We start from the raw sequence: 17,788 nt of genomic DNA, 5'->3' as shown, positions 1-17,788 counted from the left end.
TTTTAAACAGCACACAGGTATGCTGGTGGCATTCAGCATCATGCTCTAGAGGGTAAAATGTGTGTGTGTAACCAGGTGTTTCTTTCTGCCCATCTATCCCAGGGACAACAAAGCAGCAGTGGACAAAGGGGGAGCACAAAGTGCAAACAGAGAGGAGGAATGATTGTGGAACCAACAGGACAGAGAAGAGGAGCCATCATTTTATGATTTTATCATGAAGCACATTGTTATGAAAATTCACTTTAATTTGTCCAAATTATAACTTTAATTTTGCACATGGTACAGGGACAGTGTGCTTGAGGTCTTCATCGCCAAGGATATGACCATGGTGTGGTTGCACAGGGAAAAATCCTGATTTAAATATCTCCACTGAAAAGACCAGGACCCTCCTGGAAAAAGATGCCAGCGTACAGGAGCCAGATCTGATTAAAAGGGTTCACTAAAGCTGAGCATGTGCAAATTTATGGCTGGCGCTGGAAGCTGCTGAACATGGGAAGCATGAAGAAAGCTGGACATTGTGCACAGCTCTCCTCTAAAGAGGTCAAGAGAACAGAGCTATGGGCACCTGGGCATTCACAGAAAAAGGGATTCCTCCCTCATACCTCCACAGAATAAAAGGTAAAGACATCCTGGCAGAATACAGCCAGATAATTACAAATGATGAATTTCACATCAGCAGCTCAGGAGGATGGAGAGCACTGCAAAAGCCTCCCGTTCAACAATGAGCTGTTATGATTTTTTTTTTTTACTTTTTAAAAGAATCCAACAGATTCCAGAAACAATCTACATTACAACACCTACAGGACTGTGTTTATGTGAGACTGGAAACTCATTGGGGGCACAGCACTTCTTTCTGCTTTATGCCTGTACACCACCCAGTACAACAGGCTTGTCCATGACGCACCCTATTTGCCAAAGTAAGAAAGAAAGGCTATTTGACAAAAATAAAAGTTCTTTATGACAGCAGAATGATGAAGGACAGACATACAGTTCCCACTTCAGCTCTGCCTTTACACAACAATACATTAATTGGTAAATAAGACATTACAATTTATGCTGCATCAATGCCATGGCACACACAGAAAGGACACTTGTTCTGCTCAGAACCAGCGCCCGTAGCAGCCACAGCTGTACCCAGCAGCAGTAAAAATTTATGGCACATGAAGATCTCTCTGGTTCAATTTGAGGACATGAGAGCCTGTGTGTGGTAGATAAAATATATGGTAGACACACACATGGCAGTACAGGATGGTTTCAGGTGAAAATGCCTGATTTTCCTACAGGGAATCTCGGGAAGGTTGTTGCACATAGTTTTGAGTTATTCTTGAATTACTGACAGCATTCTGCATAGGTGAGCTCGTGAGGCAATCCTGGCCCTGTTGTACTCAGTGATGATCTTCCCTTCAATTTCTGTGACACAGAATAGAACCTTTCCATCTTTCCTAAGGGGTACGAGAGTTGATGAGTAACTCAGACCACGGGACCATTCTCACAAGGCAAACAGTAGAAGGATGGATGGAAAAACAAGAAGAAAAACATGTACAGTACAAGGTTGTTGGAAATTATGGGGTAGCGTCACTGAAGGATATTGTAATACAAGATGCTCAAGAAGAATTCAGGTTTAAATGTAAAAACTTAATTTTGACATTTGCATTAATAATGCGACATTTGCAAATTTCTTAATGTACTTCTTAAAGAAAGACAAAAACCAAGCAGCCTAGAATATAGCTAATGCTCGCAGATGTCTGCTTTCTTATACTCCAGCATCATTTTGCTATCTCCCCATGCCAAAGTATTGCAACAAATCTGTGATTACTCAGGACACCCATATGCCGTGCAGCATGGCTACTACGAGCTCCGGTGAAACAGCGGGAACACGGCCCACGTCTTCCGATTCCGAAAAGCCAAAACCTCTCCTGCTTCAACTCAGCCCAAGTCCCCATCATTTGGGGCCAGGTGTCCAATGTCATTGAGGGATGCGAGTGAACAGCTGAGAAACGGAGTGACAATGTTGGAGTGTTGGATGGGGACGGTGAGTGTGCAAGGGGAGGATGGTGAGTGTGCATGGGGATGTGTCCCACCGTGGTTTGTCCCCTGCACTGGGCCAAGCCTTGGCATCCCTGTCCCTCGCTCCTGACCCGCATCCCTGGGAGCAGCACCCCGGGGTCGGCCCTTGGCCCTGCTCTCAGTATGAAACACAGGAGCAGCTTCCATTAAATGCCGTAAATAAATAAACATGCCATGTAAAAATCGCAGCTATGGATTTCTCCTTCCTCCTAACTCCATCCCTGCCTTTTTTATATGTTTTATTTAATTAATTAATTAATTAATTTGTCAGGGGCACAGCAGCGTTTCCACTGGCAAGGCTCGCTCGTGAGCTGTCCCGTCGTCCTGCAGGATGCTCGCTGCACATCCACCACCAGCTCTCCTTCTCCCGTTAGGGAAGGCCGGGGCAGAGGCAGGAGCAGCGGCGGCTCCGCAGCATCCCGAGGTGCAGCATCTTCCCGCTCCCGCTCCGCTCCGGGTTTTTCTCGGCGCTCGCTCGCGCCGCCGCCGCCTCCGCGCGCGCCGCCGGCGCCGCCGCCTGGGCGAGGGGAGCCCGCGGGGGGGGGGGGGGGGGACAGCGGGAGCGCGCGCGGAAGGGAAGGGAAGGGAAGGGAAGGGAAGGGAAGGGAAGGGAAGGGAAGGGGGGCGCGAGCCCCGTCCCCGCGCGGCCACAGAGCGGAGAAGCGCCGGCGGAGCGACGCCGAGCTCTTGTTTACCAGCGCTCACTCTCCGTCGTGCACAGGGAGGCAGCGCGGAGGAGAAGGAGGAGGAGGATTGGGGGGGGGCAGACGCGGCAGCAGAGCGCTGCGAACCCTGCTGCAAGCGAGCGGCGAATTAATCGGGAGGAGCAGCAGAGCAGCAGACCCTTCCCCCCCGTCTCCCTCCCCGCCCCGTTCCCTCCCCGGAGGAATTACAGACCCTTCGCAACAAGCTCCTGGGGTTTGACCTTCAGCAAACCGGATCGCCTTGCTCGCCCCCCGCAGCCCCCCCTGCTCACACTCACACACACATACACACACCCACACCCCCACACCTCTCCCGGATCCCCCTCCCCCTGCCTTGGGCTGGGCAGCGCCGGGGGAAGGTTCGCAGCGCGCGCGCACCCAGAGGAGGAGGGAAAAGAGGAGGAAAGGGAGGAAAGGAAAAAAAAAAAAAAAAAAAAAAAAAAGGAAAAGGATTTACAAATTCGCTGGGTGGTTTTTGTTGTTGTTGTTGTTGTCGTCGTCCTCCTCCCCCCCGCCCCCGCCGCGATGGCAAGGCGGCTCGGAGGGATGCGAAGAGGAGAGCTGCGGGGGGAGGAGGCGGGGTGCTGAGCGCTCCGCTCGCCCCGCTGCTGCTGCTGCTGCTGCCGCTGCTGCTGCTTTGTGTGTGTGTCCTGGATTCGGCTTTTTTTTCCTTTTTTTTTCTTTTTTTTTTTTTTTTTTTTTTTTTGGAGAAGGAGCTTGTGGCAGCCGCGCCGAGGAGAGGAAGAGGAGGAGTAGGGGGGAAGCCTTTTTAATTCATTTTCGACCCAAATTCTGCATTTCGAGCCTCTGCAGGCAGCCGGACTCGTGGTGGCGGCGGCGGTGTTGTTGTGGGTGGTGGTTGTGCGTGGGGTGTCCCCCCCACCCTCCCCGGCGGAGCGGGGAGCGGAGCCGCGGGGATCCCGCCGGGGCAGCCCCGTCCCCGCGCGGGGGGACGGCGGAGCTGTTGTTGTTTTGTAATAGGATTGTCTGGGTCGCGCCCCCCCCCTTCCCCTCCCTCCGCGGCCCTCCCAGTTTTTGTGTCTCTGTGTGTGTGCGTGTGTGCGGTGTTTGAAAATGGAGGTTGAAGATGCCGACTGCCAGCCCCGATGTGCCTCGTGTTTGCGGCTCCTGTGCACGATGTACCACCGCAGCCAGCGCTGAGGGGAGACGGCGGCGCCCCCCGCCCGCCGCCCCGAGCCCGCCCCGCCGCCCCGGAGACAGCGTCGCCCCGGGGCTTCCATGCCTTGTTGTTGTTGCCGTTAATACATCGTGAATATCTGTGTATTTTTGGTGTGCTTGCTCCGGAAGATCAACACCCAGGGACCTCAACAACCCTCCGGTTTGCCGCTCCGAAGGGTCGTGGTTTTTTTTTTTTTTTTCCCTTCATTTCTTGAGGCAACGTGGATTTATTTACCCTGCCCCGCTGCTCCTCCGCCGCTCGTTATTTTTAGAGGACGGGGAGAGGAAAGAAAGCGAACAATTTTGGACTTCTTTTTGCTTTGTTTTGTTTTCGGAAAGGGGGATTTTGTCCAATTAAAGAAAGAGGAATGAAGTCTGGCGCTGGAGGAGGGTCCCTCGCCGTCGTCTGGGGGTTCCTGCTCGTCTTCGCCGCACTTTGTCTGTGGCCAGCAAATGGGGAAAGTGAGTACAGTGCGTGCCCGGGGGTGCGGCAGGGACCCCGCGGTGAGGGAGCCCCCGAGTGAGGGGCTGCCGGGGAGGGGGCGAGGGCGGCGGCTGCCTCTGTGTGTGTTTGGGGGGGTGTGAGGGGCTCCCTGTGTGTGTGGGGAGTGTTATTCTGTGAATGTGCGTGTGTGTGTTTATGTGGGTGTTGTGCGTGTATGTGAGGGGGGGGTCCCTGTATGAATGTGTGTGAGTGGGCTGGTGATGGGGGGCCTCGCTGCGTGTGTGGATGCGTGAGGGGCTCCCTGTGTTTGGGTGTGTGTGTGAGGGGGCTGCCGAAGGGGTTCCCTGTGTGTGTGAGGGGGTTCCCTGTGCGAGGGGCTCCCTCTCCGTGTGTGTGTGTGCGTGAGGGGCTTCCCTGCGTGTCTGGGCTGTGTGCGAGGTGCTCCCTGTCCTTGGGGGGGTTGTGAGGGCTCCCTGTTCGTACCGGGCTCGGTGTGAGGGACTCCCTGCCCGTGGCTCTGAGGGGGGCTCCCGGGGCTCCCGCCGTTTCCCGCCGCGGCGCCGAGCGGGTCTCGCCCCTGCCCGCGGGGCTCTGCGTGTTTTCCTCCTGTTACGCGTCTGCTCCTCGAGCACGTTTAACAACCCGGGGCTGCGCGTCTCCCTGCCTGCCATGCCCGCCTTCCTTCCCGGGAGGCGGCTGCCTGCTTGTACACACGGGTCGGCAGCGCCGCAGCCCCGAGCCCGGCGGAGGGGGCCGTGCCCCTCCTTTGTGTCCCCCCCGAGCGCGGGGCAGCGCTCAGACGCCGCAGCCAGGGTTGCGAGCTGCGTAGTAAACATTCACAGGGCTGGGAAGGACTCCGCTCGCTTTCCCCGCATGGAAGGAGCTTGATCTCTGTCAATATTTAGAGGCTGTATGCAATAACCTGCCGTAGTGAGTGAGGAATTCCTGGAAATGAACGCCTTGCCTTTCATTGCCGCTTTGCCGCCGAGGAGGGGTTCCACTCGCTGTGCGCGGGGTGCGGAATTACGGCGGCATCCCGCAATCTAAAGGTCACAGGCTGCCGTTAATTAAAAAAAAAAAAAAAAAAAGAATGAATTCGCACACTGACGCTTTACGTTTGCGGTTAAATAGAAACGTTTTATGGCCGAACGGGCTGCGATCTTAGGGGTGATGCATTTTTGTGAGCGGCCGTGTTGCACGCAGCGCCGGGGCTGGAGCAGCGTGCGAGCCGCTTCCCCGGGAGCACCGGGAGAACGCGGATCGGGATCGCGGTGCGGGGCCCGGCTCCCTCCTGCCGCGGATCCTCGGCCCATCCCCGGGGCCGCCCGCCTCGCTCGGGAGCTGCCAGAGCCCCGACTTTGTTTTTGTGCGTTTCCAACCTGTGATTGTGTTGCAGTGCCCGCCCCTCTCGGGCGCAAGGGGAATCGAGGGGGCAGGGAGGGCTGCGCTGCCATTGATTACACTGCAATCATCGCCGGATTAATCCCGGGGCTGATCGGTTTTCTCCTGGTATGTCGGGCTCACGCTGGATTGAGGATCCCTTGCGTGAAATTAGCCTTCCCTTGTTTCCTGGAGTATCTCTGTAGACGGAGAGATGGTAAATGTGCCTTTGAGCCCAACCATTTTAAACAGTGCTCCCTCTCCTTCAGCGTCTGCAGAAGCAGGGATGTTCCTGTACTGCATCCTGATGCTTTAATTTCTTCTGCCGTGTGTTTTTCAGTGCACTCCTGGAGCTGTTGTTGTGTGCCTCTCCCTTTCAGAAAGATACGCGTTGTTGGAGGGAAGGAACGAGCAGATCAAATTTCTCCATTTTAAATGTAAAGGGAAAGAATTCAGGATTCAGGAGGGCTTTTCTAAAAGTAGTGGTTTCAGATTGAAAAGAAAGGGAAGTTCTTTGGATGCACTGGCAGTGAGGCTAAGCACACAAAAAAAGATAAGTGAGCAAGAAGCACATAGACGGAGCCTGTAATGCATGTTGAGTAATAATTATGTTTCGTTAGGCAGTAAATGCCTGTTAACTCCTTTCAAATTAAGGCCCAGTTTAGGCTTTTGGGCCGGCCAGGGCTGGAGAGCTGCAGTCTTACCTCCATGAGCTGAACTTTTTGGCTAGAGCTGTTTTCAAGAGGGAAGATTAATCTTTAAGTTTAAAAACAAAACCCCCGTGCCCTTCTTCAGGGAAGGGCTTACAAAGGATCCAGTAGCGTGGAGAAACAGCGGGAGGAGGAGGAGATTTGGTGCGTTCTTAAACTGCTAGGATACACACTTAGAATTGTTTTCCTTGTCTTACCTGGTACAAAGTACCTTGAAATAAAAATGCTCACCCAGCTCTGGCAATGAAGTAATGCAGGAGGAATATGTTAGGATTTTAGGTTTTAGTCCTCTGAAGTGTTTGTGGTTACCACTTACCTAAAATGAACATCCTGAATGAAATATCTTCGAAAGAAGATCCAGGCATTTAAATATGGGAAGATATGCTGAAAAACTTGTCTTAGCTGAATACTGCCTCTAATCGATTGTCTTTGTAGTTTACAGTTTAATAGCCTTTGTTTTCACGAGTTATTGCTGAAAGAATTTTGCTGTTAGGGGGAAAAATGATCTCCAGAGCAGATGTTTTACATCTCTTCATATTCTTCTCTCTCCCCACAATAGTGGAAGGAAGATTAATCTTAATTTTTATTTGTTTTTCATATATACTGTGTCATAGCTAAAAGGCACTTCCATTTTCGGTCAAACAAGCAAGGCATTCCTAAATAGGAATACAAAGGAGTTACAACTGGAGGGGAGAGACCCATCCCTTTAATGCTAAATTATATAAAATGTGTGTGTAGTTATGTGGCAGAAACCTTTTTAAAATGCAGGTAACTTCAGTGGAGAGCCTCTGATTCAGAAAAAAGTCATTTAAAAATGCCAAGAATTCCCTGAGATTGTGTTAGAACGGCACAAAAATGGAAATGAGGAGACCTTTCATTAAGCTGGAGTTTGTGGTGCTGTACCCATGCGTTTGATGTGTAAAGCTACAACTGTTGGAGGCTGTTTGAGGGTGGGTTTAGGAGGAGGCATAAACACGGTGTTTTCTTCCTTTTCTCCCTAGAGCATAATGGGGGTTTTGATTTTCAGCCTTCTGTGTATTTGCAGAGAGAATGTCTAGGAGGGAACGGGTTAAACACTTAGAAGGAAAATAATAGTTTTAGGTGTGATAATACTTCAGATTGATGGATATCTTGATGGGTCTGCTCATGTTAGCGCTGAGCTTTTGTTTGTCTATCCGGGCTGGATGTTGTGTTTCTGATAATGAGCAGTAGCTCATGCTGATGCTTAATCTCTCTCCCAGGTTGCTTAGTGAAGCCCTCATGACCTGCTGAGTGTCGGCGTTGCACACACCTCGCTTTTGCATCAGCGTTTTCCTGTACACCCAGTGGTTAGGGAGTGTTGGTAGCTGGGAGTTGGATAATTCCTGCTCTAATTGAGGCTGTGAGGAGAAAATGCCCGAGCCAGCGAGGAATTGGCATCGGGGGGTGCAGCAGAAAGGGGAGCGTGCAGGGAGTGATGGTGCCCGGAGTCCGGGGCAGGGAGAGTGAGCCAGGCAGAACTTGGACCATTTTTTGATTGTGTTGGGTTGGACTTCTGGTCTGCAAACCAGAACTGGAGCAAAGGCTTGTGTGAGTCAGAAACTGAGAGGGTTAGGAAATGGAAGGGACTTAGCTAATATCAGGCAAAATGTGTTGAACGTGAGGAAGCAGAGGGATGGGTGTGGAAAAAGGGTGTGTTGGAAGTTTCAGTGTTGAACCAGCGTTTGAGGGAGGAACACTGGGGGGTTTTGTGTGTGTAAAGTGAAGAAAATTTAACTTAGTTTTTATGTTCTGAGAAGTGAGGGAAGAAAAAGATTGCCGAGAGCAAGAAGACAGATCAATTAGATTGACTTCAGCCCAACAGAAGACATGATTTATTTGGTTTAATAGGGAAATTGCTCAGATATGATCAACTACTGTGTTAATTTTCATGTCAGCTTTTCCCTGATGTGTTTTTCCTCCAAACTAATTCTAGGGTATAGTTAAAGCACACACCAGTGATGCTGAAATTGTTTTCATCTTGAAAGATACACACAAAATCTAATGTTAAAGAGCATCCACGTGATGATTTTTGAATCTGTCTTCATTGGTAAATAATTAATTTCTATCAGTATGTGTTACCATGGGAAAAGTTGTTTCAAATCCTTTTTAATTTTCTGCTAAACTGGCAATTTACTAAGGAGATCTTGGAGGAGAATTTTTTTTTAAGCATCTAACATTTAAAATTAAAATCCATTTCAGGGCTGAAACTATTAGCTTTAAAGGATAATTTCAGTTCATGTTTAACTAATGCCTTTTCTCTTCCCCGGTAATTTTTGTTTTCTTTTTACTCTGAGGTAGATTTTACCAGTGATCACTGGAACGATTATCTCAGTGAGAGCAGAAGAGGCAGTTTTGTTAAATGATTAATTATATTGTGTGTATATTCCATCTGTGTGAATTGTGAGCTACCGCAAACTTCATTGTAGAGAAGTTTGTTTATGGTCCTGAACTTTGAGAGAGAGAGAGGCAATAACACATGCAGGAAACCTGTTTTTCTCACACTGGATGTTAACTTTGTGATCCCACACAGCAAACAACTTATCTAGCTCATCATCTGTAATGGCTCTAAAGTTCATAACTTAACAAAATGTGCTGAATTAAATTATTTTTAAGAAGTTAATGTATTTATCTGAATTATCTGTAGTTAAATTAATGAAATCATGAGCATTATTGTACTTGAAAAGCTGACGGCAACTGAAAAAATTCCTGGAACTTTGGTTTATGAAATTAAATGCATTCTTACTTGGATCTCAGTGTAAAGCTTTCACATTTGGAAATGCTTTCGGATGTTATCAAGTAGCAGCTGTTTTTTATTTATGTGTGATTGCGTACATAGGAATGGGTAAACTGCAGTTTATTATTGAAAACTATTGTGGATGCTAAATTTAAAAAAAGCTGCAGTTTAAGTAATTGTCTCGGGAGTCTCATAATTAAAGTTGTTGCAGATTTGTAGTTGCAGTTTAATTTGGATCTTCCTGACAGAGCTGAGCTTTTAAGGTTTCTGGGCTTTGGTGCTAATGGAACGTGCTGCTTTTAAGAGTTTGTGTGCAAAAAGACTTTGGGAATGCAGTGATGTGTTTGAAAGGTAGAAATACTGTTTTAGTATTTTGATCTATTTGACATGTATAATTTTTCTATCACTGTAAATTGTATAGACAGCTTCTTTGTGTAGGTTAGTTGGATTAGTTTTTTATGATTTATGAAAGCCACTTAAAAAAGAATAGTTTCTTTTTTTTTTTTTTTATTGTACAAAAGGAAAACTCAACAAACAGCAGTTGATGAAGACACATTGGTGGTTGTTAGCCAGCCTGTCTTGTGTGTGGTTTTTTTGGGCTGCTTTTTTTCCCTGTTAGCCAAGTCATGACAGGTACAATCTGGACTGATTTCTGGAGTACTATATTTGTCTTTTTTTGTGTCCAGAACTGTCTGAGAGAAACTTTGAGGACAGGCAAGCGATCAGCAGCACACAGTGTTCATTGATATGTTTCTGTGCTCTGCAAACAGCTGTACCGAGTCCTCCAGCTCAAAGATAGATTCTGGTTCCTTTAGACAGGACCTGTTGGTTTTGCTCATTAAATTTGATAACACTTTGACTTATTAATTAATTAAGGAGATGCATTCAGGCGAACCCGGGTGTGTTGTGAAGGTTTAACTCGCCCTTATCACTGAAAGTTTTGCTTTCTAACCTTTGCAAATGCAAAACATGAGCCATTCCCTTAGGATATCTTGCAAGACACCAATTAACTTCTTCAGTGTTGATATCCTCAGGAAGTTGCTGTTGTGGCACGAGATTGTTTAAAATGTGCTGAAAAGCAGAATTGTTTCTTTATTTACAGATTGATTTACATATGACTCCGAAACTTTAATGTAACAATTTTACTTATTTATTTATTTATTTTGAAATATCCAGAGCTGTACATTTCCAGTTAGTCTGTTTCTTTCTTCTTAACTTGATGGCATGAGCAGAAACAAACATTTGTATATGTCAGCAGCTTCCCAGAGAATTTTTTCAATGAGTCTGTTTTCTTTGACCTATCTCAGGAGAATGGATCTCGCACCCCAATAAAGCACTAAGTTTATTCCTTTAGAGGACCAAATCCACCAATAACTAATTGGGTAGAATATCAAATGCACACTTTTGCAGCAGCACAAAGTCATTTTAATAATAACTCAGAGCAGTAATTCCCGCTATCACTGAAGTGCTGACCGGGTTGGGTTTTAAGACTTCGTTTCATTGCTGACTTCAAAAAGCGTACATGATAGAAATAAATCTTTTAAAGCAGTAATCAGTCACACTGCCCGTGTGTGTGCTTTGCCACCATAGTTTACAAGCTCAGTGTGTGTGTCCTGCTTTGGTGAGCCCTTGTTAGTGAAGGTGTGCTGGGGCAGGTCCCTGGCCCAAGGAGTTTGTTTGCCTGTGTTGCCAGCGAGGCACCCGTTGCTGCAATAGCTCTGTGACCGGTCAGCGAATGTTATCTCCAAGCCCTTATTGGTGCCATTACATGCTGTAAAGATAGCTTTGTTTACTTGGAAGTGTGAGCATCAACTGATCAAAACACTTTCTCTTAACAGGTGGGCTTTTTTTGGAGTTCTTTGTTGAACATCCCTTCTGCCTGTGCTGGGAGCAGTGTCAGAAAATGACAGCATCAGGCAGATGCAGGAAATATTAGGAGTTTTTAATGACAGAGGCAAACTTTACACAAGTGGTTATCCCCTGCTGTTGAATTGGTGATGGGTCATTTTTACTGACTGTTTCCAGCAGCTTTGTAGTTTTTTCCTTTAATATGAACAATTTGCAAATTATTACACTACTCATTTAAGTGAGCTCCGTACACAATACTGTTCAAATAGCAGAGGGTTTGATTGGAGGCAGGAAAGAAGAATTTTTTGAAGTTCAGAATGCATGAAATGAATACATGCTGAAGTAGTCAAAGATCCCTTGTACTTTATCAGAGAGCAGTCTGCTTGAATGAAAGGTACTGTACCTGCTGTTAAGTTTATAAACTTGGTTTATACAGATTACTTTTTAAATTATTCATGATGCTATGTTACAAGTATATCTGACAGGTTTAAAATAAATGGCTTGATGGTAAGAGGGAGCATGCATAAATTAGAGCTGGGATAATGTGCTCTTTGAAGTATCTCTCCCATTTGTTACTACTGGAATACAGTAGGTAACTGCAGCTGAGTGTGTGATGCTCAAGTGAGAGTACATCATTATCTCCAAACTGTGGTGTAGTGGCAGTTCTTGTGTAAGACAGATGAGAGAAGCTGCAGGGAGGACCAAGGTGCTCCCTTTGTTTTTAGTTACACACACATTTCTGCTGAAACAGGGAGAGCATTTATGGGATGAAAAGTTTAAGCACAGCAGTTGAAAGGGTCTGCTGATTGCTATGTGTTGCTGAGGTTAGGGTGGCATTGCTTTGTTTTATTTACTCTTCCCTGTTAGCATTGCTGTGGGTTTGTAAGAGCTGTTCTAGCAAGGTGCTTGTACTTAGTGGGACCCGGCGTCTGATTTGCATGTGGATCGTGGTGCTCAGCCTGAGAAGTCTTCCAGGAAAAGTTTGCAAGAGCTGAGCCATTGTGTTTGGAGAGCGTTGTTGGTGGGGAAAGAGAATTCCAGGTCTCTTGGATGCAGAAACAGCTTCCCCAAACATAAATTGACTCAGTGCTCATTTTCCTGATTCTGTAGACAGGCAGCTCATTATATTTGAGAAGCAAGCTCCTGAAGGAATTTATGGGATAGGGGAAAAAGCCCCCATAATGACGTGTGATAGAGCAGCCATAAAAATGATTGCAGGATTTTCTGAAAGTGGAAGGTCTTCTTGTAGACAGGGATAGTTCAAACCTTAAGCCTTAGTCAAAGGAATACAGCATTTTGGAGAAAGATCTGGTGACAGCTGCCCCTGGAAACTGTCTATAACCAACTTTTTACAAGAGAGTTGGCTTGTGCTTGCAGCAAGGGCTTTATCCTGGATCTCACTGAGCTGCTTTCCTTGTTATTTCCATTGGCTTCACTTTGGAGTTGTCTCCACATTTTGACCTTCTACAAGTAGTACTTTTTATACTTCCCCGCTGCTCTTCTCACATCCCCTTGGTATGTCAGTGTGAGAGCAGCCTGGAAAGGTTTGAAGAGCGCACTCTGTTCGTGTTGGGCAGGGAGTGAGGAGCCAGCCCTGCACGGTAGGAACGGACACATGTTCACTCAGCTCGGCTGACCCCGGAGTAACACTTGGCTGAAGTGTGAAGAGTTGAAATGGCAGTGGAAATTCCTTGTTTGCCCTGTCCCTGTGCTCTGCCAGGGCAGAAATTAGTGTTTTTGTGTTCTTTTTTTTCTCTTTTTTTGGGATTTTTGATGTGTAGTTCAGTTGTTGTCTTCCTTAGTCAATTCAATGTGTCCCACTGGGGATTTGGTTTGTTCTCCAAAATACTGCTGGACTTACATAGCATGTGTTGCTTTTTAAAGCTTTCATGTAGTTCTACCTTTCTTTCAGCTGAGAACCAACTTTAGGGAGACTCAACAGGGTGATGAGGCAAACTTTGATTTCGGAGTTCCACTGGATAGAAGGGGGAGCCCACTGGAATTGTGATAGAGCCGAACTTCCACTACTGGATTAACTGTTACTTCTGTCTGGTTGTTCTGAGCCCCAGCAGGATGAAGCAGCTTGTGATGCTGTACTGGTTGCAGTTAATATCATTCAGTTCATTGTGGCTGAAGCTTTTGTCACATTGTTAGTTTGTGAGATGGATGTCAATTTATTGGTCCCTTGCATGGATGATGCATGGAATGAGTGAATGTCCACCTGTGCTCAGAGATACATGTAAGTTCTGTTACTCTGTGCACTTTGCTCCTCTTCCTCAGACCTGAGAGATGGGAAACTGGGGAAAGTTGAAGGCCAGTAGGATGTGTGACCACTTGTGTGTGCAGGAGGATGCAAAAAGTCCAAGGGTGTGTTCTTAGTCCTGTTGCTTGTGCACCTTGGATGTGGAGATTTTGTGTTTTTAAGGGATGTTGGTGTTCCCTGTAGCTGTGTCCTTGGTGGAGCTGGGGTCTCTGCAGTTGTCCCTGAAGAAAAGAGTAGCAATGGGGTGTAAGAAAAGCAAGTTTGTTATTTCAAACTTGAGACTTGGCTTGGTTAGAGATTGACTTGAGCCTGCCAGGGTCCTGCCTGGGAGTGACTGAAGGTTTGTTTGTTTCTTTTTTTGTGTGACTGCTAATAAAATGTTTATATTTTTGTCACACTGGAGTAGGCTGACTACGTGGACAAATATTTTCATTTATCCTGTCTCAACAAGAGACATGACATACATATCAAATGTTCACATTCTGGTGTGAGGGTCTCTTCTAAGATTCAAGCTTAGATAATCTTAGGTGGGTTGTGGTTCTGAAGGAGCAAAGGCCCTTCCAAGCCAGTGCAGTTGTTGTCCTGGGGGAATCAGGCAGAAAGTGCAGTGGAGTGTGTGTGCTGGGGTTCTGGGCTGCAGCAGAGCACACATGAAACACACATCTGTTTGTGCACGGGCTGTGCAGCTCTTTGGGCAGTTCATTGTTTAAATAAACATGTTGCATTAGCTGGGAGGCTTCAGTGCCAAATGCCCACTGATGAGATGTATGAGGGTTTTGTTGTTCCCAAGCCACACTGAGGAACACAACAGCTTTATAATTCAACACGTTTGAGGAAGATTACAGAAAGAATTTGGGGTGGATCGAAATCAGCACTTCAAAAGCGACAGCTTTAGAGTAACTCAGCTACAGCACAGCGCAGCCCATGGAAAATCACTGTCATCTTAACAGATGCAGTGTTATTTTGGAGATTCCACTGTATAAATACATGGACTGTGGTTAAATTGTGATGGCAACAGATGCAATCTCAGTTCTCGATTCTTTCATCTCTTTAATATTTAAAAATACCCCACAAAGTGAAAAAAAACCCCAGCCGACATCAAGGCTGAAAATATTCCGCCTGTAAATCGCTGGGGCTGTACCTTTAGGGCCTGATATCATTTTGGGTGCATCACTGTGGATGAGACTTGGAGAGTGTAAATGCTCCTCTCTGTGAGGGAGCTGCAAATGCTGCTACTCACGATTTATTGTACCATTTGCATATGAATGGAATTATTCAGCTCTACTTAAGAAATGTCAGCGAGATTGAAGTCAGAGTTGGTTAACCTGGCAAAAAGATATTTCCAGTATTTTTCATGAAAGAAAGTGATAGTATGTAGACAAGAATTACACATTCCACTGGCTAAGCCAATACTGTCTGAGGATTTTCTTGGTGTCTTTGTAGTTGATATCAGTGACTTTATTTTTAAATTTGTCTGTAATACATTGCAGTGCTGAAGGGAAAGAGAGTTGGAATGTGGGAATCAGATGCTGTATCACAATGCTGCATAGCTGTGTTCACATTTGTTTTTCTGATTTGAAAAGTGTAAATTCAGAGCAAGGGTTTTCCTTTTAGCGAAGAGCAGAATAAAGTGTAGCAAGGTGTTGTTACTGGTGCATTCACCTTTATCCATCCACTAGTTAGATAAAAAAGCCTCAAGTTAAATACTGTAATTTTAAATACTGGATTTTAAAAGGAACCAGATAATTTGTGTGAGCATTGGTAGTCATGCATGCTAAAATAGGGAGTGATCACATCTCGTGCTTCAGGAGCTGGCAGTATTGAAGGATTGGGAAGAAATTGTATTCCTCCTCCGGGTGTGTGTATTTCCCTCCCCATTTGTAAAGTGCAGAAAGTGCTGTCCTTGGGGGATGGTTAAAGGCTTGGTTTCTGCAGCAGGGATGTGACTGGGGATGCTCCTGTGGCTCTGTCATCCAGGTGACAGCACTTTCACTGGGAAGCTGCTCCTTGCCAGGCGTTCCATGACTGTGCTCTCAACAGAAGTGTGAGGATGGGGGTGTTGGCATCAGCTGACTGATAAGAGATAGTATATTGCACTAAAAATACACCCAGGTCTTCACAGGCAGCTGTGAGCATTACCTGGTGTCATGTGCAGCAGGAATGAGACAGAAGTTGAGGTGGGTTGAGCGTGGCTCGGCCTGGCTGCCAGGATGTGCTGGGATGCTCTCTGTTCATTCCAGGGGTTTCTCTTCCTTCAGGAGCAGCTGCTCACAGAAATGTGCGGCTCTGCAGTGTTTGCTGCGTGTTGCACGTGTGGCCACAGCCCTTGTTCACTGCAGGACCAAAACACAGCTCTGAGCTCAGCACGACCGTCCCTGCTCCCAGTGTCCCGTGCCTGAGTTTGTGTTCAGTGCCCCTGCAGCTTCTCCCAGAGCCGCTGACATGGGAGGGGGTGAATCCTGGTCAGTAGGGAGAAGGGGCTGAGGATGTAATTGCCATGCCATGTTTTCTGATTTTTGCAGGGGGAGGGAGGGATGCTCCATTTGGGATGTCTGCACACCCTGGTTGTGTGCATTCCCCTCTGTTCTCGTGGGAGTGCACTGTGAGAGGCCAGGGGGATGGGATCATGTGGCTTTGCAACCTTCTGTTGAAAATGTTTTGAATTTTGATCCAATTTGTCCTTCAAAGTTTATTTCTTCCTTAGTGTGAAGGCCTCAGAGCACTACTAGTATGTATTTTTTCCCTTTTATTGTGATGAAGTAAATGGATTTCATAGTGACTTATAGCAGCAAGCAGGAAGAGCTCACTCTGAATACAGTTTTAATCTCATTTTGCATATTTTTAGTTGGATGTTTTTAGTGACTGACAGCTGTTAGAACTCTGATTCACAAACAGCCATTTTTGAAAGTACAGACCTTTTTGCTAGTGAATAGCAATGTGTTTCTACAAATTCATGTAAATAATTAGATGCCTTGGATGCATTGGCTCAGATCCTTAATTTTCACATTTTTAAGTGACAAAATGGCAAATGATGTATTTTCTGGTAGATTACTTCTCATTTGTGTTATTTTTTTATTTGGATGGAAAATGGAATTTTAATTGAAATGCAGAAGATCTGGGTTTTAAGACTTAATTAAAACTCCAAGTGTGAAGGAGAGGCATGATTAAAACAAAATAAACAGAGAAAATAGTTTGTCATTGTTTCTCAAAAGTTTAGAGTTCATAGATCTTGCCCACTGACTGTTTCACAGGTTTCTATGCAGGGAGTCCTTTTTAATTTGGGATTAAGAGCTTGTTGAACTGAACCATTGGAGTAAGCTGAAATGAGGCACTGCAGAAGTAGCTGTTGAAAGTAAAAGCTCTCTGAGCATTTCATCAAAGGGTGGCTCCAAGAGAGCGCTGAACAGCAAATTCACCAGTCCCAACTTTTTTTTTTTGGTGTAAATTATATGCTTACTATTTTTATTTTATTTAAATTACAGTAGGCATTTGCCCTAATATATGCTGTTACAGTTTCATGTTAGATTTGTAATTAAGTTTATTTTTAGAAGAATGCATTTAAGTGGTTTATATAAAATGATTTTCTATTTTTGTAAATGAAATAATTGTTTTTTATTGACTTTCGATTTCATGCAAATTTCAGGGGTTTTTTTTATGGCTTGAAGGTTGTGTAAGCAGAAAGAAATTAATGATTTGAGAGTGTTTTCATAATAGGAAGAATAGAAGATTCGTTGTCAGTAGCTGGGGACGCTGATGGGCGGAGTTAACTCTTATTTAGATGTGTTCACATTGAGCGAGGATGGATGTTAGAGGGTGTGGTACAGTTGCTTTATATAATAAATGTTGCCATTGATTATTTTTCCTGGTTGGGTTGAGAAAGACACATTGTGAGTGCGTTTGGGATCTGACGCAAAACCGTCAGAATGTCGCAATCCCAAAAATTTCGCAATCCGGGGCAAATCTGATGGACAAGTGAGTGTTAATTGTGAGTGAGCCAGATTTGCTATTTTTAATTTGGCCTCGCTATCACGTCTCTTCACAGATGAATTCGAAGGCTACAGGGAGTTGAATGATGAGTCACTATTGAGTTAGTAAAATCACAATTGATCTCCATTTCCTGTTGATTCCAAAATTACTGAAGTGTGAAAGCTGAGAGTGACTGATCACTTCTTGGAGGGGAGTTTGAGGGTGGAATGTGGAAGTGACTCTCTCTGAAGTAACTCAACGCTGCCCTGTGTGCCGGGACAGGGGTGTGTGCAGTGAGAACAGGTGTGTGTGTGATGGTCCGGCCGGCTGAGTTACGGAATGATGATCCGCGCACCAAACACGCTCGCCCCGCAGCCAGGTGGGGGGAAGAGGTGTCTGAAGTGGCTCATGATAGAAGCTGAAGATTAAATTTGGCATCGGTCTCCTCGGTGCTGGGGTTCTTTGTCAGAA

The 17,788-nt window shown here is 46.0% G+C and overlaps 1 protein-coding gene across 2 annotated transcripts in view; it reads left to right on the top strand.

Annotated features, from left to right (window-relative positions):
• The first annotated feature begins 4,293 nt into the window (after nt 1-4,293).
• The window catches only part of IGF1R (insulin like growth factor 1 receptor), a 168,925-nt gene continuing 155,430 nt past the window's right edge, over nt 4,294-17,788 (top strand). For both annotated transcript variants that reach the window (XM_064721727.1, XM_064721726.1), the window contains exon 1: nt 4,294-4,412. In XM_064721727.1, coding sequence (XP_064577797.1) covers nt 4,319-4,412 — 94 coding nt within the window. In that variant the 5' untranslated portion in view covers nt 4,294-4,318. The remainder of the gene's footprint in view (nt 4,413-17,788) is intronic.

Source organism: Zonotrichia leucophrys, chromosome 10 (assembly GCF_028769735.1).
Source record: "Zonotrichia leucophrys gambelii isolate GWCS_2022_RI chromosome 10, RI_Zleu_2.0, whole genome shotgun sequence".
Lineage (NCBI taxonomy): Eukaryota > Metazoa > Chordata > Aves > Passeriformes > Passerellidae > Zonotrichia > Zonotrichia leucophrys.
Note: the sequence above shows the minus strand (reverse complement) of the source record. Positions and strands in the feature narration are given on the sequence as shown.